Source organism: Eulemur rufifrons, chromosome 25 (assembly GCF_041146395.1).
Source record: "Eulemur rufifrons isolate Redbay chromosome 25, OSU_ERuf_1, whole genome shotgun sequence".
In the NCBI taxonomy this organism is placed as follows: domain Eukaryota; kingdom Metazoa; phylum Chordata; class Mammalia; order Primates; family Lemuridae; genus Eulemur; species Eulemur rufifrons.
In genome coordinates, this window is record NC_091007.1 from 4,966,557 (window position 1) to 4,986,700 (window position 20,144).

Sequence of the window (20,144 nt, forward strand, 5' to 3'; positions counted from 1 at the left end):
TAGCACGTGTTCTGTAAACATTTGGTCTACATGATTGCTATATTTCAGTGGCTTTCAGAATTTAAATAATTTTGAACAAATAATTGTTCAAGTAATAAAAGTAATAGTAATAGTTAACATTTATTGAGTGTTCACTATGTCCAGGGAATTGTGCCATGAACTTTATATATACTTGATCTCATATAAATAATAAAATACTAAATAATAAAATAGTCATGTGTTTTCCTATTCTGGTTGCCTTTTCAACTGGAAATCTGTTGTTCTAAGTTCAAGAGACTTAAAGTGGCTACACCTATTAGAGAAAATTTCTCTAATGATAAATCGATAAATATCTTTTATTGCTAGTAATTTACCTACTCCAGCTAGATACGAGTATGATATAAAAGGCCACTGTCAGTTAATTCAGGCTAACCTCATCCTGTCTTCCTAATTCATTGCTGATATCTGATTAATGATTTATGGATGTTTGTAAAGCTGTCGTTTAAGCAGGTGCAGGAGGTTTAGCCTAGATCGTAATCAGTTCTATCTTCGATTCCTTCTGCAGCTCATAGAGGCACTAACTATAATCACAACTGGGAAAAAAAAAAACTCACAAATACATTTTATCATTTGTTAGAGAATATCAATCACTGAGTTACCTAAATCGCTCCTCAAAGTTGCCAGACATAGAACCCTCTGTAGGTCCTTAACAGAAACAAAATGTCATCAGGAAGGAAAAGTAAAAGAGTCAAAAGCCCAGGAAATCCTGTAGCTAATTTCAATAGGCTTCTGTTTGAATGTTAGGTGGATCCGCAGAGGAAGACAGGACGTGTAGGGAAACGTGGGCCAGACCGAGTCAGATCAGGCTGTGGGGGGCCCTGGTGTCCAGTCTCCTCACTGGATCAATGAGGAAACGAAAGCCCAGAAAGGCCAGGTGACAGGTGACATGCCAAAGGTCACGTGCCAGTGAGTGGTGGAGGAGGGACAAACAGATCATTCCTCCTAACCCTGAGCCAGTTGATCTTTTAGGAAACCACGCTTTCCAGCTTCTCTACAAGATTATGCCAAACCCATCATTTTAAAGACTCTGAATCTGAATAAAGAGCTCCGATCACCTGTCTGTAGCATTATGCTCTGTGCCATGAGGCTGTTGAACTTGGTGTTTCCTTGTCGCGTTTTCATTCTCTGAGAAAGACCCAGAGAGGTGACAATAATCTTCCTGGCCATTCACCTAAAATGACATCAGAGGTAGATGAATTTATAAAGAATTGATGAAGTGGTCGTTAATACTTAAGACCATTTGTGTCTAAAACTAGGGCAGGGATTTGCAACTTGGGCTGCAAAGCAGAGTCACTTGGGGAACTTTGAAAACTACCTATGCCCGCCCGCTACACAGGCAAAGAAGAATCTCCTGGGATGAGAGAGAACCCGGCATCGGTATTTTCAAAGCTCCCCAAATGATTCCAAATGGTTCAGGCAAGTTTGAGACGACTTGTAAGAGAACTAGTCATCTGAATGTATTAGGGACAGACTCCTGCCTGCTGCTTCTCTTCCCACAGGCACAGCGTGGTCTTGCTGCTCACAGTGTGGTCAGTGGACAGCAGCCGTGACGTCATCTGAAAATGTGTCAGAAATGCAGACTCTCGGGGGCCCCCCCTAGACCTGTTCTCACTCACGCACACACCCACAGAAATAACTGTGTGAGGTGATGGGGGTGTTAAGGAGCTTGGTTGTGATAATCATTTCACAATGTATCTGTATCAAAACATCCCATTGTATGCTGTAAAAAGGAAAATTTAAAAAATTTTAAACATTGAGAAAAGCCACATCCTGGATGATAGGTGCGCATGGTTGAGTTAGAGCAGCGCTGTACTGAGCCAGGCCTCGCCGATGCCTCCCGCTGTGAGGCAGCCTGGGTGTGGGTGCAGGCACCCGTGGGTGTGCCCCTCACCTGAGTACCAAGGAGAGATCCGCTGTGGCTAAGAGGCCGCCACCTTCCCTGATTCCTCTGAGACGTTCTGAAGGTGGGGTCGCCTGACCATGCAGGATGGGAGGGCAGGAAGTAAATGCAGACGTGAGGATGTCTGTGTCTTCCAGCATCCTTGAATGGGCACCTGGATTTTCGCCTCCCAACCATACTCAGAAACGTGCTGGGAAATCTCTGAGTGGGCCTTACATAGAATTCATGTCTCCGACTGTCAGGGGATGAATAGAAATGGTGCTGTTTTCAGCGCAGTTTTACTGGCCAGGATAAGCTAATTCTAAAGCACAAGGAGCAGTTTTCTGCCATAAAGAGTTAATCTGTGGGCCGGGCGCGGTGGCTCACGCCTGTAATCCTAGCATTCTGGGAGGCCGAGGTGGGCGGATCGTTTGAACTCAGGAGTTCGAGATCAGCCTGAGCAAGAGCGAGACCCCATCTCTACTAAAAATAGAAAGAAATTCTATGGACAGCTAAAAATATATATAGAAAAAATTAGCCGGGCATGGTGGCACATGCCTGTAGTCCCAGCTACTCGGGAGGCTGAGACAGGAGGATCGCTTGAGCTCAGGAGTTTGAGGTTGCTGTGAGCTAGGCTGACGCCACGGCACTCACTCTAGCCTGGGCAACAGAGTGAGACTCTGTCTCAAAAAAAAAAAAAAAAAGAGTTAATCTGTGGAACTGGGCAGCTCATTTCCGCCTTGCGGAAACCACAGGAGTGTGGAGTCCCTGCTGTTTCATCCTTCAGGGACTTGGGATTCCTTCCCAGGAAAGCAGAGTGTTTATTGCCCTGTTTCTCTTGATACCCACAGCTTGAGAGACTGTTGACAAAGAAAATTTAGCGACCACATGAGTGCCGAGGTAGAATATAATACCGCATACTAAGGGACGCTGTACATGACATGTATGGTTTTGCAGTTTGGGAGGCTGAAAAAGAATGTCATCTGCCCTGAGCAGTGTGAGATTTCCCCTTGAGTGAATTCCTGTTTTCCATTCTTACTTCGTGTGGGTCTGGAGAAGTTTTTCACGTTCAGGGTTATTCCTAAGCACTTGAAGTACAGCAGACATCCTGGGTGGTAAGTCTGTAGGCACAGAATCGTCTGTTGCCACGTGAAACTGAGACTTACTATGGCCAGTGTTTGCCTAAATCAATAGCTGTTGCCCTTCAGACCAGCACCAGAGAGTGAGCTGTGGTTAGCTGACCAAATAAGAAACAGAAATGGAAGAGCGAGTCCGTGTGGAAAAGAAAGCAAAGTAGTGCAGGACAGGCGAGGGCCCCTGCCCAGAGAAGCAAGCAACCTTGGGGACACCTGCTCAAGGTCGGTCAGACCTGAACGGAAAAGGGCATCCAGAAGGGGTACAAGAGTGGAAGATGACAATGACCAGGCTTCCTGTGGCTCCTACAGAAATAGGCGCGCTGTGTGTGTCAGCTTATCGCAACCCGGGGACTGACCCTTGAGGAAAGTTTGTATCTTTCAACCTCACATTCCTCTGCTCATTTCCATACTTCAGTATCTGATTAGAGCTGAATTGATAGATTTGAGGCCAAAATATAGCTTCTGCTTCTTCATGATACGTTTGTAGACACTCATAAGCCTCATAGTTTTTTCGTCGGTGGCAACTGTGTCTGTAAGTCTCCCTCGCCCTTGATCTTGGGGACAAACAGATCAGGAGTAACTCACGCAGCCACAGGATCAAGTGGTCACAATCAGTACATCGGCCTGTTAGTGAAAACGAGCTCTGGATGCTTGGCCCCCCTGACTCACCATGAAATCTCCTTGTTGCTTGGAAAGGAGGGCAGGAGCGGTGCTGGAGGTATTCCAGTCCTCGTGCCCACCTCTGGGCTCCTCCTGAGATGTGCCTGTGAGGGTGGCTCGGTAGACGTGTGCTTTACCGATTTTAAGGACATACCCATGTTTTATTTTTATGCCGTTTGCTTCATGGGAGACAGCTGCTCCCATCCGTGGATGGGAAAAGGAAGATGGCGGAACAGATTGCACATGGCAGGGGCTCATGAGAGGTGGGTCTGTCAGTCACCCGTGCCAAGGCACAGTTCCCACATAGCACCCCAGAGTCTCGTATGCCCACGACCTTCTGTCTCTCATGGCAACCTTTGGTTGGATAGATACTATAGGATTCTTTGGATGTGTTCATAGACATCTTTTCTTTTCTTTTCTTTCTTTTCTTTTCTTTTCTTTTCTTTTCTTTTTTGAGACCAACTCGCTCTATTGCCCAGGCTAGAGTGCCGTGGCATCAGCCTAGCTCACAGCAACCTCAAACTCCCAGGCTCAAGCCATCCTCCTGCCTCAGCCTCCCAAGTAGCTGGGACTACAGGCGCACACCACCACGCCCGGCTAATTTTTTTGTTTCTGTTTTTAGTTGACTGGCTACTTTTTTCTATTTTTAGTAGAGACAGGGTGTCACTCTTGATCTTGCTTAGGCCATTCTCAAACTCCTGACCTCAAGTGATCCTCCCGCCTTGGCCTCGCAGAGTGCTAGGATTACAGGCGTGAGCCACTGCGCCCGGCCAGGCGTTTTATCTTGACTCTCTTTCCTAAGCATGATACATTCTTTAAGTCTTATGGTGATATGGATATTAAATATTTCCAGTGGTAACTTTAAAAAGCTTTACTGGGAAAGAAAATTAACTTAGTGAAACTCTAAATAATGAGAATATAATTACACCAGCTGGCCAGGCTCAGTGCTGGTTTTTGAAAGGGGAGGTTGGACCCAGCCTGCAGCTCAGAACGTTGAGGAAGCTGGGCCGGAGCAGAGCTGGGAGTGAGAGAGAACATGGAAGGACACCTTAGGCCATGTGCCTTCTCGGTGCCTTTCTCACACAAGAGAAATCAGCAGCACGTTGTCCCAGCGTGAAGGAATTTCGCTATTTTTGTAGGGATTGCAAGCACAGGGTGTGAGCACATACTGCCCCTGAAAAGTCGATGTGCCCCGGTTCTGTCTTCACCCTTTCTTCCCTCACCGTGGGGTTTCCTCAGCTCCCTGTCATTTGTTCTCGGGGCTTCCACTACCTCCATCGGCTGCTAACGGCCACGTATTTACCTTGAAATCGGACTTGCCTGTGAAGCCCCAAACCCGGATACCCAGTATCTGTTACTGGGCAGATCCGTGCAGGCGGTCCGCAGGAGATTGCAGTGCTAAAGTCACTCCTTTCCCACCACGAACCCGTCCTGTTCCTCTGTCACCTGTCCGCGTGAACGGGTCTGCCGACCGCGGCAGAAAGCCAGTAACCGGCTGGACCTCACCTTGCCGCCCCCGTTCCCGGTCGGTGGGGAAATCCTGCTTTCCGTGTGAGCAGCGTCCCCAGAATTCCTCCCTCTTTATCACTTGGGGCTTATCAGTTGTCATCACGGCTAATAAAAGCACAGAAGGGATTAGGGGATTTTCGAGGTCATCCCTGTAATAACTGTGCTTGTTAGTCTTCCAGATGCTTTCTCGAAGGGGAGAGGGTGGGGTGGGGTGGGGCCGTACGTTACCCTCGGCACACTCCCGTTGTGTCTGGTGGCAGAGAACACAGACCTGACTGCTGAGTGTCAAGGGTGAGACCCAAGCTCCAACCGTGCCCCTTCCTTTTCCTTGTGCTTCTAGAACATTCTGGCTCACACTGTACCCAGCCCTGTGACACACATACACACACTTTGTCTCCCGGTCCTGGGCGGGCAGAAGTGAGCAGTCCCTTCACTGTAATCCACGGGCTTGAATTCATCCTGCCACCTCCTACACTCCGTTCCTCTCCGTTGCTGACACCTCAGTCTCTCCCACTCTGTCCCAGGTTCCTTGGGAAGGGATGTTCTCACAGGCCAGCTAAAAGCCTCGTGCCGGAGGTGGCGCTCAGTAAATGTTTGTTGAATGAACGAACTCTAGAGGAGAGCTGTTATTCCTAGACACTGTCTCAACGTAACAATCCAAGAGCTGTTTACAAACCGGCGGGGCAGGGTGAGGGGCAGGAAGGGGCCTCGGTCCCTTCCCTCCCTGGGTGGTGGTCTTTGCACCACAAGACAAATGTGGAGAGCCCGAGCTTCTCAAATCCTCGTTAAATACTGTACGTCCAGAGCTATAAGGAAGCATGAAAGCAGATTGGCTGTTGTAGAGCAGGCGCTGTCAGTAACAGGGTTCTTGTTTTATTCCTTAACATAAAATCTCTCCCAGATTATTGTCTCACGTACTCTTCGTCTATGTTTACCTTTGCCATTTACGTTTTGGTTACATGCCAAATATTTGAAAGCGCGTAGCCTTGAACTTGATCTTTAGAAGACTGAGCTTCAGGATAAGGGTATTTATAGAACAACTGAACTGTCATCATAATTCCGCTAAGCTCTACCAACAAGTAATTTCCGAAGTTGGTAAACAATCTCGCACATTAGGGTAGAAGGTAGAAATCAAAGTGAGACAGTGAAATTAAACGCAAACTCATAAAGAATTAGCAGCACTAGGGGAGAGATCTTCATTTGGTGAAATACCAACCAAAGTTACAACCGCTGTAGAAGATGAGATGAATAAATATAGCTGCTGAGAACAATATCTGATGTCTTGCTCAGCTGTTTAATGGATTTGCATTTTAAACATGGGTTATATGAAATAGCCCTTAAGGCATTTTTCAAAACTTGCCATTTCTAGTAGGGAATTTTTTTTTTTTTTTTTTTTTTTTGGCCAGCCTCATTTGTTTAAAAAAAAAAAAGAAAGAAAGAAATAGAGATGTAATCATTTTTGCTTAAGCATGATTAAGAAAGGAAAATTACCCTAGCTATCTACATTCATTCACTTAGTTAATACAAATCCCAAAGGCCATGGAGGTAGTTAAATAAATGAATGGAAAAGGAACGCTGAGTGAGGTGTGGTATTTGTGTGCTGTAAATGAAGCTGTCATTCCTAAACCAATCAAATCATGCATTTTTTATGAGAGGTTGCAACTTGCAGAGAGGTGGAAATGTTAGACACTAATTAATAAACGTGGCTGGCAAAGCAGCTCGAACAACCTAGGACTCACAGTCTAAGCTATGGAAGGATCATATTCGAATATAAAATTCATTGACGCTTTTTTGTTGATCTGATGAAACACCTGTATCCAGTCAAAGGGTTCAAGATAAAATAAAATTGACTTAAATTTTCCAAGTTAGTTTTGAACTAGAGATTTGAAAGATACGCTTGTTAGAGGGATATTTTTTGTGGTGGCCTTAGTTCGCCTTAGTTCGACTAGAGATCACAGGAGAGAACATCAGTAATATTAACAGAGCATTGGAGCTGTGTGGCGTGGACGAAGGCTGCCTTGTGTTGTCCAGGAAACACTCATCAATCCCGTAGTTGGCTCAGAGTGTAGTATTGTTTTAAGTCATCAAGTCAGTGTTTAATGTAATTTGAATTAAAACTAGTAAATGTTGCAGATGAATTACTGGAAAGCTCTCCAACCCTTAGAAAGGAAAGAGCCTGCAGAAATTGGACTTCCTGCACTTTTTATGAGCCATCTGAAGAGAGATCGTGCAGTTCCATTGCTCTGCGGCATGAGGTTCAACCATATGAAAGTGTCACTCTTAAACCATTCTTAGATCTGCAGAAGTGGTAATTTCACTTGATTCAACCTAACTTGAAGTATCGATGTTTCTGAATAACAAACACGGCAGTCGTGCTGGCAAAGGAAATACCGTGTGTACGTGAAGGGGCGGTTTCGCCTTTTTGTGGATGAGCCTATGGCAGAAGGTCCGGGAACAGGGAGTTGTCCGATTTGATGAGGTTAGAAGAGAATGTGGTGCAAGGACTAGAATTAAGCCTGGAAACTCTCCTGGCGAAGAGAGGAGTTCCCTGTAATACAGGCGGAGGAGCTGGGATTTAATTTGGCAGCTAATTGAAAGTTTTTGAGCAGAGACGTTTCCAGACGTGAGTTTTAGACAGAGAAGCAGCGGTGTAGACGATGATTTGGAAGGCAGTGACAGAACTGGTGAGGAGGCCATTCAGGAATCCGGGTAAGCAGGAGGGCAGACCCAGCTGTGGCAGTGGAATTAGAAAGGAGTATGGGAAGGAAAAGAAGTTAGTAGAGATCTAAAGTGAGAATTCCAAAGGGAAAAAGTTAAGCATGTTTTAGGGCCAAGCCAGGGTTCTGTGTGAGAGGTCTGGGGGACGGAGGAGCTGCGTCGCCCCCGAGCTCATGCTCCGTAGCAGCGGTCTCCGTCCAGCGTCACGGGTTTCCGGTGGGTGGCCCAAGTTCAAGTCCAGTCTGAGCAGGTTTCATCGTCCAAAGGGCATTTCCTGTGGGGGTGAGGCAGGGGTGTGGCTGAAGGGTTTAAGTAAAGATAATCTGGGAAGGGGTGTAAGATCATCATGAACAGCATCGAGCCCTGGAAGGAAGCTGGGAAAAACCAGGTGAGGAGACAGTTTGCAGTTTGGGGCTGGCACAACTGGGTACTCTGCACTGGGACCCAGTTAAACAAAACAGCCATCGCCACTGGAATGAAGGGTAGTGAGGGGGCTGCAGGGTCAGCCTGTCTAGGCAGGCGGGGCTTTGTTCATCCCGGTGTGCTGGATGCTGAGAAGTGAATAACCATGAACTACCTGAAGGCAGACAGCTGGCCTTGGGGAAGGAGCCAGAGGCTGTGTGAGAACAGAGGCCAGAGGTGTCATTGTGGGCAGAGACTGATGTCAAAAGGGTAATTTACTTTTAAACCAGACTCATTTCTCTTAAAATACGATACTAAGTTTGTTGGCATGTGGAATCTAGTATTGGAAATGTAAATGAACTCCCAGGTCATTAAACTACTCCTTAATGGCCAGGTCAGGCATTACCATTTCAGTGTGTGTTTTGCATTGCTAAATGAGGCAGCCTGTCTAATTTAGCATCTGGATAACATCTGGAAGAATGAGTGTTGGAGCATCCGTCGTTGACTTTGGAAGACAATTCCGCAAATCAAAAAGAAATCATGGTTAGAAAGGATTCCGTGTATTTCGCACTCAGTGATAAGGGCAAATTATTACATTTCTGTTCATTTTAGCCCATTAATCAGTATGATTGTGATCTTCCAACCATCACACACAATCCTCGTGGCCTTTGGCTGTAGCATAGCTGCCCTAGCCTAGCTCCAGCAGCACTGTGACCTCAAAGGCTTTTCTGAACATTGAATCTTTCCATTTACCCCATTTTCAAATTTGTTTTATACCCTCAACTTTTTTTTTGTTACTAAAGCATATAGATCTAAACAGAAGGTTCTAGACAGAGATAGGTACAGTCTTCTAATTAACTAGTTTCGCTTTGCTTTTATTAGGGAGCACAGCTGATTGTATCCAGTTGTTTCATATATCACAAAGTTACAGTAACGTGGACGGAAGAACTGAAATATTGCCCAAGAAATTATTTTCTGTTCACAGTAATATTGCCAAACACAATAATACCTTCTGCTGAAATAATAACTGATTAGGTACTGCATCTGACCAGAGGGTTAAAAAGTGGCATAGATTTATTTACCTTTACAACTAATATAAAATTTGTAAGGAAATTGAACTAAGAAAAAGATCGCTGTTCTTTTTGAATAGCAGTGCTTCCGAAAGCATTATACGCGCACTTTGATCAGAACGGTTATTTTTCATCCGTGGTCTGTGCCTCCTATTTGAAGCCTATTCATTTTTCTTCTAATTTTAAGATTAAATAAGGCAAAATGGAAGCTTGTGTTGTTATTTAGTAGGAAAACGCAGAACCTAATCATAGCTAATGAGTATAATAAATGCCGGGCTGCACCTCCTTGTTCGGTGTGTGTTTTATACACAGAAGGTAACATAGGCTGAGTAACTGGGATGCCAAGTTACAGATGGGGTTGTGGAATGCTGTTTGACAGCCGATTAGAGTAATCTGTCAGAAATGATGACTTAATCACCATAACAGACGCCAAATTCCCTCGTAGAATTCCACCCAGAGTAATCTAGTTTTCCTGCAGTATTTTGTTTTATTTTTTGCCAGGACTAAACGGTTACGTTGCTTGTTTTTTCCCCTCTCGTATACCACATGCCTTTAACACAGATGTAAATAGGTAATGTCATTATAGCTATAATAAAAAGGCTGACTTGGAGCCTGATAAGCTGAAAACGGATTTATAATTCTGGATCCTACAGGTTTTTCTCCATCACTGGGTTATTAGTGTGTATGAAAAAAGCTGGGAGTTGAGCAATAATCGCTGCCTGTACCTGTCCCAGGTAACCAAGAAGGGCCATTCTTTCCAGTATGTTCTCTTTTGAACGGGACCCTTCTCGCTCCCCTTGGAGAAACTCCTATACTGTGTACGATGATGATGATGATGATGATGATGATGATGATAGCTTTATTGAACACTTACTATGCAGTCAGTGTTTTAGGCGCTTTACATGTATCAGTAGCTGTTAGGAAGAAATCCTAACTTATGTCCACGGTGGCTTTTGTCCCTGACTGCAAGGATACAAGAGAAAGGTAACTTATGTTTCTTTGTTGTTATTACACTCAGGCCCCCCTTTTTTTTCCCTTGGCTTAGATCACTTTTATAAAAATGTCAGCAAATATTGATTGAAAGTTTGCTGTGTACCTCCTGTGTTAGCCTCACTTACTGGAGCTGCATAGAAAAGCAATCTGGAATGGCACCATCCCTCCAGGTATAGATGAGTCCATGGGCTCTGCCTCCACCATGGAGTTCGCGTCTTCAGAAGTTAACAGTTTTCCCCAGAATTTCCTAAGCAGTGTCCACGTTAACGGACCTCATGTAACGCAAGCAGTTCACACAGAGCTGCGTACCAGGGCCTTCTGGTGTGACCCGTGGCTTACCTAACAATAAGTTGTCCACACTTTGATTCAATTTATAAATTCCAATGTACATTTTTGCCCTATTCGTTTGTGAATAAACCACAAAATGTAGGATCCATTAATGTCGCTGCATCAGAACCATTGTTTTCCTCTCACAGAAGGATTGATAGCTGGTCTTGCTTGCCATCTGTTTGCTTCTCATCCACACAGGTATAGAACAGTCCGGGTAGTCGCCCCGTGAGGGAGCTTGTGTATAGTTCCTTTAGGGCCAAATGGCACACGGGTTGGGCTGTGCTTCCCTGGCATGACTGTAAAGCTGTGATTATTTTTTCTTTCATTCGTTACAGGCTTTGAAACTTCCCTGCTTTTTCATGAAGAAAACCCAAACAATAATTTTGTTCTTGGATTACTTTTTAAAAAATTGTATGTGTGTATGAAATATACGAGAACTGTCCAGCCAGTATCCAGCCATGTAACCATTGTCTTTACATTAACAGTGGCCAGATACCTTCCGGACAGCCCTCGGGTATACACGTATGTACCTATACATGTGTGTACCCCACACATCAGTATATGAGTTCCTAATTGGGAGGAAAGCTGGGAATGGATCCAGTCTTTAGGTGTAGTATAGAAGAGGAAAATTATGGTAACTTTATAGGTTCTAGAAACCCCAGACTCATTAGCAGTGTGGCTGTGTGGTTACGCACTAGAGGCGGGAAGTGAGCCCAGGCCTTAGGCTTTGGTCTGTCCCCCAGTCTGGGAGAGACCTGCCTTTGAGCCCCAGCATCAGCACATGTTTGCTGTGTGATGTGGCTAACGCTATTGTCGGAACGAAATTAGTCAACACCTAGAAAACTGCAGGCGAAGGGAACATTTCCTCAGTTTGCACAGAAATTGCCTGAGTTCTCCGTTTCACTCACCAGGTGTAGGCATGATCCCGAAATGTGGCTTTGTCCTCGTGATAAAAGCTGGTTTTGACTGATCTGATGAATTATTTTTGTCATCTGTATTCCTGCAGAGCTATCATTCTATTAAAGCCATCTTAGCGAGTTTACCATACTGTTACCATGAAAAATTAAGAAAATGTAAAGGTTCTTGTTCAGTACTGATTGGCATTCCGGAATCGACATTCCTGGAGCTACCTTTGTTTTCTTCCCAGGACCCAGAGCATCACATAGCAGGGACTGAAATGACAAAGTCACTCACCTGGAGAGACAGGCAGATCTACCTGGCTCTGAGGACACCTGGCTGTATGCCAGGCGGTCCCCTGACAGCACGCACAGGGCCTCATCTTGGGGCGAGACGGGCCTCCAGGTGGTGGCAACTCTTTTGGAACATTGTTACCATTCGTAAAAATTTTTTGAGGAAAAATTGAGAAAGTATAAGTGCTGTTGGCATTTCATAGTTACCATATAAGGAAGACATGAACTATTTTCCATGAATCATTTTTGCATCGTCATAGAACAAAATGAGAATACCAGTCGGTCTTCACTGGGTGGAATCCTTTCATTTTCTCATTTGGCACATAGCTCTTTTGTGAATTCACTTCTTTCCCTGCCCTCTTTTTCTGCTTTTAAATACTTTATGGACAGTAAGCTTATAATACGTGTTAGCACGGCTGCTCTCTCAAGGGGTCAGGGTAGGTTTAATAATGAGATGCGTAAGAGTGACTCTGTAAAAACCCGTTTCAGGTTAGAAATGGCATGTTTTATTGAATCTCATGTTAAAGGTGGTCAACTCATCCATTGGTGATGGTTGGGGTTAAGCAAGTTTCAACGTGAGCTCTCCCATGTGGGGGACACCAGCCGTGCCACCTGCCCTCAGCCGCTCCCGTCCCCCAGGGACTAGGCCTGTGTTATGCATCTCATCCGAGGACTAAGGCAGCGAGCTTTGGAGAAACCACGCCAGACTTCGCCTACCGCGGGGAGCCTAGAGAGCGCAGTTACCGAGTGCTGGTGCTCTGGGACCGGCCTCAATTTTGTCACCACGGCATGAGGCTGTCAGAGCTGTGCGCAGCGCTTTCTGCCTGCAGTTGTCCCGCAGACTTGGGGTGATGGCTTTGCTCTGGAGTTGTACTCTCGCACAGCCGGGCTCACGTGTGAGACAGCGAAGGTCAGCAGAGTCAGAAGCGGGGACTGTCTGGTCCAGGCAGAGGTCGGCCACTCCGAAGACCAGGGTGGACAGCTCAGTCCCGGGGCCCTGCGTGCATAGGGGAGGAGGAGAGGGAGGACCACGTGCCGCTCGCTCACTAGGGGTGGAATGAAGGGGGCCTGTGCTCCAGCGACAGCAGACACCTTCCCACCAGGGCAGCGAGGGTGGAGGCCCGACTGCGTGAGAGCCTGCTGTGGGTGCGCGAGCTCAGCCTTGGGGAGGAAGGACAACGAGGCAGGGGCCTGTCCTCACAAAGCGCCAGCTTGCTGAAAGCCCGAGCAGACCCCGAAGGGACCACACCTCGGTGTGCGCGATGCTCTTCTCTGAGTGGTCCAGCTTGACTGTGCGCCTGACGCCAGCGGCCGACATGCAGTTGCGACAGAGACTGAACACGTGACTTCTAAGGACCATGCTTAGCTCCGACCCCCGCCCCGCCAGGGAGGGAGGGAGTACTTAAAATTTTCCCTTTCATTTGTTTTTAAACAAATAGGACTAGAGACCAAGAAGTTAACTAGTATCTTACTGTGTTCACTTTAGACAAAATGTTCCTCAATAAAATTTTAAAAATTCATGTGCCATCAAAGAAATCTTCAAAGAAATGAATTTAGAAGCCTTTCTTCATAGAAATGTAAACTCGAAGAAATACGTTAAGTCATACTTATTCCCATCACTCAACAGGATTTATTTCCGAAACTGTGGCTCCTGCCGTTTCTCTGGTGCGAGCGCTGCCGCCGGGGAGCCTGGCGTGGGGGAACCGTAGATCTCCTGGTGACTTTCCGGTTTCATGCAAGTGCCGCTGAATTGAACGCAAGCGATCGGCTCGCTGCTGTGTTTCATCATGAAACGCTGTAAATGTCAGAGGCTGGTGTTTATGAGCTGCTTAGACTCATCAAACAGTATAGACAGATCTCGACAGTACAGACTACTGAGCATTTTTTTTAATTGTGTAAATTTATGGAGTACAAGTGTAATTTTGTTACACGGATCTATCGCATAGTGGTGAAGTCAGGGCTTCTAGTGTGTGACTGTGTTTTTCAGACACAGCCAATTCTGGGTGGTTATGGAGATGCAGCTCAGTTTAATTAGCACGCGTCTCTTAGGAGACTCCTTGCAGAAATTCTTGAAGCTCGTGAGCTCACTTGCCATAGGCAGGAGGAGGAAGTAGCCCTTGGGAACGGGCCTCAACCCTGACCCTGAGATGTCCTTGCAACTGGCCACATGTCGCGCACGTTGGAACTGTGACTTCCACGTTCTCTGGGCCTTCCCTGGTCTGCTGCTGTCACCTGGGCCTTCCAGGTGTGCACAGAGCACAGCATGGAGGTGCAGCCCCAGCCACATCCGACTCTGGCAGAGCTAGACCAGGTTCCCTGTTCGTGCTGGAAGCAGTGGGGAGAAGCACCAGACCTGCTGATGTTGTCTTTAGTTCTTGAGAAAGGTGCAGAGGGTGTGACCTCCGCTCCCAATCCTGGTGCCTGGGGCAGTTTTCATTCTGGGCTGAGTAGACTAGCATTGTGTCCTCCTTACTTGAAATTCTCACATCCCTGAATATATTCCTCACTGTTAGTCTTGTTATGCATTTTAGGTGTTTTGTTTTTGGCGAATGATCTTTGACAACAACTGTTGCTTCCTTCATTGGTTAGAATGCCGTGTCGTCCTTCTTCAGTAACACTGTGGCCTATGTTCTCTGACCGTGTGCCTTCAAATACGCTGTTCCCTTCCCTGAATGCCCTTCGTGCATCTTTGGGTCAACGTCAGGATTCCGTCAAGAAAGAGCTCAAAACTGCATCATCTGAGACACCTTCTCTGGTGCATCCTTCCTCAGTCTGGGTCGGGCGTCTCTCCTCTGCGTTCCCACACTGCAGGTCTCAGCACACCTGGTGCCACGCCCTGGGAAGTGGGTGCTGTGTCTGTCCCTACTGCCACACTACAAGCTCTGTCACCATGCGAACTCTTCCTCCTCGTGCTGCTCCCAGCATCAAACAGTGTCTGGTAAAAGCAGAAACAAGTGAAGGAGTGAGTAGTCCTAAAGTCATTCTAGATCAAGTCTTTGAAACCACTTCTGTCATGGGAAAGACTCCGCTTTTTATAACTTGAAACTTTAAACTGGAAAGCCCACCCTTTTTGTAAGATCTTCCCTGCTGCACTCAAGAAATCTCCCAAAGTTCTCAGAATGATGAGATGTTTGAGGAAGTGAAGCAACATTACGAGAACAACCCCTCCAACCCGTTTTTTGTCTTCCTTGACATTTACATCTTGTATGTGATCAGAAATTTGTAACTCAAATGAACTGTTCGTGATAATGAGCCGTTCTTAATACAGTACTGATTGAACACCTTTCTCTAAGAAGGTCACAGTACTTTGCATACATTATCTGAATTGTCTTCGGAACGTACCTGGAGTAGGGTGACCACCCATTCAGAATTCACCGTGGTCTGACAAATTCAGATCTCTCTGAAGTTGATTTTTTCCCCCTCTCTGGGCCTGGGAAAGACCAAGACGAAGTCCAAGTGTTTGGTGGCCTTAGCTGCATTCTGACTGCCCCTGGTACTTTCCGGAGCTTTCCGGACAGTCCTAGGGCAGAAACTGAGCTCATTCTCTCAGCAGCTGCGAGAAAACCAAGAGTCAAGTCTTCCTGTAACACTAGCCATAAAGCCACGGAGATAAAGTGTCACGGGGGTTTGGAGGGAGGGAAGAGTCCTTTGGCCTGGGGGGATGTCGCAGGTGTCTTCGGTGAGCGAAGCCTGCGGTTCTTAACCGAAGGCTCAGACGTCCTGGTCCCACGGTGGACGTTCTGTGACGAAGCAGTGTGGTCTGGAGGAGTCATCCCTGAATTAAAGGTGGGGAGATTAGATTTCTGGTCCCGACTGTCATTAGCCAGCTGTGTCCTTTGCCAGGTCGCTTGTTCGCTTCAGACCTGGAGACTGAGGACGTCGCGCTCTGTGGCTGCCAGGCCCCTTGAGAGCCTTACAGTGATTCTGTCCTTGTGGCTCCCACCTGTCCCCCTGCGGTCCCCCAGGGACCCCCTGAAGGCGCACTCTGCGTTTCTCTTTGTGCCTCACTTCCTGTGTCTGTCACCGTTTTTATGTCCGTCTGTGTCACCACCCCGATGAGCCGCGAGCTCCCTGAGGGCAGGGGCCAAGTTCATTTCATTTCTGTGTCCTCCGCGTAACACAGCCGCACCTGCCTCCTCCCTTCTGCAGCCTCGGACTCTTCCTCTGCTTGTCGCCAGCAGATTGACGTGTCTGAGTCTCTCCGTCTTGAAAGGGAAGTTGCTGTCTCCGTCCTGCCACCTCCCCCATCGCGGTAAACAGGCGTCTTCGCTCAGCACATCCACCGTGCTCCCCGTTTCTCCTCCACCCCCTGCGATCGGGCGTTCCTGCCCCACCACTCCAGAGACTGCTTTTCATGAATGCCCTGTGGAGTTTTCTACTGCCAAAGCCACACAGCTACCGTGGCGCGCTTATCGTGGCCTCTGGTGACACTTGCTCGGAAACTCTGCTCTCGTGGCTCCCCCGCACCCTGGCTGTGCGCGGTCCTCCCTGGACTCCTCTGTCCTGATGTTCCCTCGGTTGTGTCCTCGGCCCTTCTCACGCTGCCCTCCCTCCCTGACAGCTGACCCTTCCTGCAGCCCTGCCACCTGCTCCGGAGCAGACTCCGCAGCCCTGGTCCCTCTCGACCCCGAGCCCCACATTTCCTGCTTCTCCCTGCACCCCACGGTCACGTCACAGGGAGCGTCCAGACCTGCACTCGCTGGCCTCCCCCGAGACTGCTGCCCCGCGTCTTCCCTCTTGGCCAGCCGCCCCATCCCAGCTGCCACGTTGTCCAGGGCTGCGGTTCTCCTCCCTCAGCCCCAAGACCAGCCGGTCACCACTGAGGTCAGACCTTCATCAGTGTCAGGTGGACCATTTGCAGTAGCCCCTTAACTGTCCCCTCCTCCTGTGTCTGTTCTGTAAGCCACCTTCCACGTTGTAGCCAGAAATGACTTCTGTAGAGTACAAATGTCCATCTCGTTGCCTTTGCTACTCAAATCTTCTATACCTGACCGTGGACTTCAAGACAGATCTTCATTTCATTAGCGTGTGAGGCCCTCTGAGACCTGGAGGCTGCCCCCATGCTCACATTTGGGACTCCTTGCAAAAAGGAGCCATGCTCTTTCCCCCCACTGTGTCCTTGCATGGGATGTCCCATGGGTTTCACGTGCCAGTCCCCCTTCCTCTGTTGGCAGGTGCAGGGACTGAAACCAGAGGTCGCCCTTGCTGGAAGCCTCAGCTTTCCTGGCCAGGCAGAGTTCAGGGCCCCTGGCCTCCCATGCACCTCGCCTTGCCTCTTGCCTTGCCTTGTCCAAGCACTTGCTGTTGCTCGGCTGGCTCTGGCAGCAGCGTGTCCCCCGCCACACAGTGAGACCTCAAGGGACGGAACTTCTTCACTTGGCCCTTGTTCGCCGTCATGGCCTGGACCCTGACACGCCGTGGCTGTGTCTTCCGCAGTTGATGAGCAGGGAGAGGCGTGCTGGAACCGAGCTTGCTCAGCCCCTCTGTCCATCTTCCCCGAACAGGGTTTTTGTCCTCCTCTCCTTCCGGTAGGAAGGAGGTCACATTCCCCAGCCAGATCAGGGGGTTCTGCAGTTTCCTTCTGCCTGCTTTTTAGGGTCTGTATTCCACTCTTTTCTGAAAAGACGGTCCCCTCACCCCTAAGCATGTTAGCCTCCCACCCCTACAGACCGAGCATGCTCACGAGTGACGTGGGAGCCCTGAGACCTCAGTCTCAAGGCCTGTGTTGTGTGCATAAAGCATCTTGCCTTTCACGAGAAACGCGGCAGCTCCGTTATCCAGCCTCCTGTCCCTCCATGGTCCTCCCTCTCAGCTCTTCCTCTTCTGTCTCGAAGACGCTGACAGGCGTTGGGTGCACGTGGTCCTGACTGCGTGGCAATAATTTCTCATCATATCAGCGCCGGAGCCGAGCACCATTCCCCTTTCATTTAAATTAGATAAAACCCAGAGCTGTGGCTTGCAAGTGCTGGAAGTCCACTGGGGAAATTAAAGGTTCAGAGAGAACGGGACCCATTATAATAAAAGCATTTGCACAGCCAGCGATTCCATCCGCCCTGTGGCTTCTGTGCTCCTTGGGGTACGATGAAATAGGAAGCAAGAGGACCTTTGAAAGTAGCTTGAGGGATTTATTTTAATTGGAAATGGTAGCGTTCTGTGCTTGGGGCAGGCTCCGAGGATCGTGCCCGTGGAGTGGCGGGCGCCATGTGAGTGTGTCTGGGTCTGCTGCAGTTCGGGACCGTGGCCCCGCCATTTGAAGTTCTTTCTACTCCTGTGTATGCACGGAACATGGTCTCGAGGTGTGTGTCTTCCTCCCTCTTTCCTGCCTTCTTTGTGTCCTTCCAGTCTTCAGTGGCTCCGCACTCCTAGACTTTCATTAGCACATAATGAAAACTGTATACCGGCACCCGAGTCAGTCAACTGCTAGACCTTCAGAACACTCATGAGACCTGAAAAACCCACGTAACAAACATAGAATAGCCAGAAGAGGAACAAAGACAATCTGCATTTAAATTTGTAATAATACAGTAACCATACATGAATTTTTTTTCCAGCACATTTTAGGCTCTGCTTATGAAACACACGCATTTCCTCATTTCATTCTCACACCCCTACTACGCAGGTGTTATCCCCATCTCACAGATGAGGAGGCTGAAGCCCAGAGAAGTTAAGACGCTTGCCCAGGATCACACAGCTGTAATGAATGGCAGAACCAGAATTAACCTATAAGAGAGAGACGCAGAGTCTATATTGAGTGGCAGAACCAGGTTTCAAACTCGTCTAACTCCAAAGCCCAAGCTTTTAAATACACACTGGGTTCCAGGGCCCTGTGGCTTAAAAGGGTTAGATTCCCGAACATAAAACACAGGCTTGCTTTTTAATGTGGTTAATTTTACCTGAGAGAAGTTTTATTATTATTTATGTGCCCCTGATACAATATCAGTACGCAAGTTGCTTCAGATTTCTGAGACTGTGTTTCCAGTTGTTCAATCTGCCTTTACTGTCTCACTTTTGTGTTTTTAGATGCATCATCCCATTCAGATGAAACCTGCAGATAGTGAAAAGTCAAACGGTAGGTGGTCACCGACTGTCTCCTTTAATAATGTTTGCTGCTTTAAATTAAAGAGTCAGCTGGGGGAGGGAAGAGCCAGCCCAGCTGCTTTGCTCTTGGGAGGGCAGAGAGCACTGCTCCGGGAGCCTTCCGCTGTGCCCGCAGGCCTGGAGAAGCGCAAACCCCTCTCTCCTGCCTTGTTGATCTCTGGTGTAAAGACCTGTGGGACTGTGACAAGGAATGCATGCCATGTCCCTCTGTGTATGGTTTGCCCTGTGTGGTGGCCCTATGGCTCTTGGCTCCTCCAACAGAGCAACGTAGGGACACCTGATGGGGGGTGGGAGGAGGACACAGGCAGGAAAGGAGTCGCCTGCAAAGGGTTAGGCTACCACCTTCTTCTTCTTTTTTTTTTTTTTTTTTTTTTGCCTTTGCATTTGTTCCTCTTTGACTTGGAGACTACCTCATTGCACTCTCCTCTAAACAGTGCTGATGCATTTGCATCAGAATTCATTCAGAGTTCAGTCTGCTGATTAAATAAACGTACGCTTGGTGCAAAAATATGCATTTGATGAGGTCCGTGAAATAATTGGGATTTGCCTCTTCCAGACACGAGAGAGTTGATAGCTACGTTTCTCTCTCTCAAGTTTTTGCTTCCGTTTCTACAAGCCTTCTGTCCCTGTTATGTTCTTTTAATTTACCGAAATGTATGTTAAAAGAATCGTCTACCTTCTTAGACCGGAGAGCTCCTCTGTCCCACAAGACTGACATAATCAGCACTGTTTCCTTCCAGCAGGCAGTTACGCACCTCATTAATTAGTAATCAGGGCAGAAGCCATACACTTAGAGATCTACATATCTGCAAATGTAAATTATGATTGGGCGCTAAGTCTCTCCGCGAGGTATTTTTTGCTAATTGTAGTGCATTCCATTTTCTGGCTTCTCCACAGACTACAAAGTTTTGAAGAAAGTTCTAAGTCATAGCATGGTGCTGTGAGCACTGGGTTTGCCAGAGCTTCTCAGCAGGGCACAGTAGCTGCGCCTGTGGTCCCAGCCACTCAGAGGCCGAGGTGGGAGGATCACTTGAGCCCAGGAGTTCAAGGCCAGCCTGGGCAACATAGTGAGACCCTAGCCCTGTATAAATAAGTAAAGTTTTTTAAAAAAAGCTTTACT

At 47.6% G+C, this 20,144-nt stretch overlaps 1 protein-coding gene across 2 annotated transcripts in view; it reads left to right on the forward strand.

Moving 5' to 3' along the window:
* Nucleotides 1-20,144, forward strand: part of CELF2 (CUGBP Elav-like family member 2) — a 293,960-nt gene that overhangs the window by 194,124 nt on the left and 79,692 nt on the right. For both annotated transcript variants that reach the window (XM_069458926.1, XM_069458927.1), the window contains exon 4: nucleotides 18,947-18,995. In XM_069458926.1, coding sequence (XP_069315027.1) covers nucleotides 18,947-18,995 — 49 coding nt within the window. The remainder of the gene's footprint in view (nucleotides 1-18,946; nucleotides 18,996-20,144) is intronic.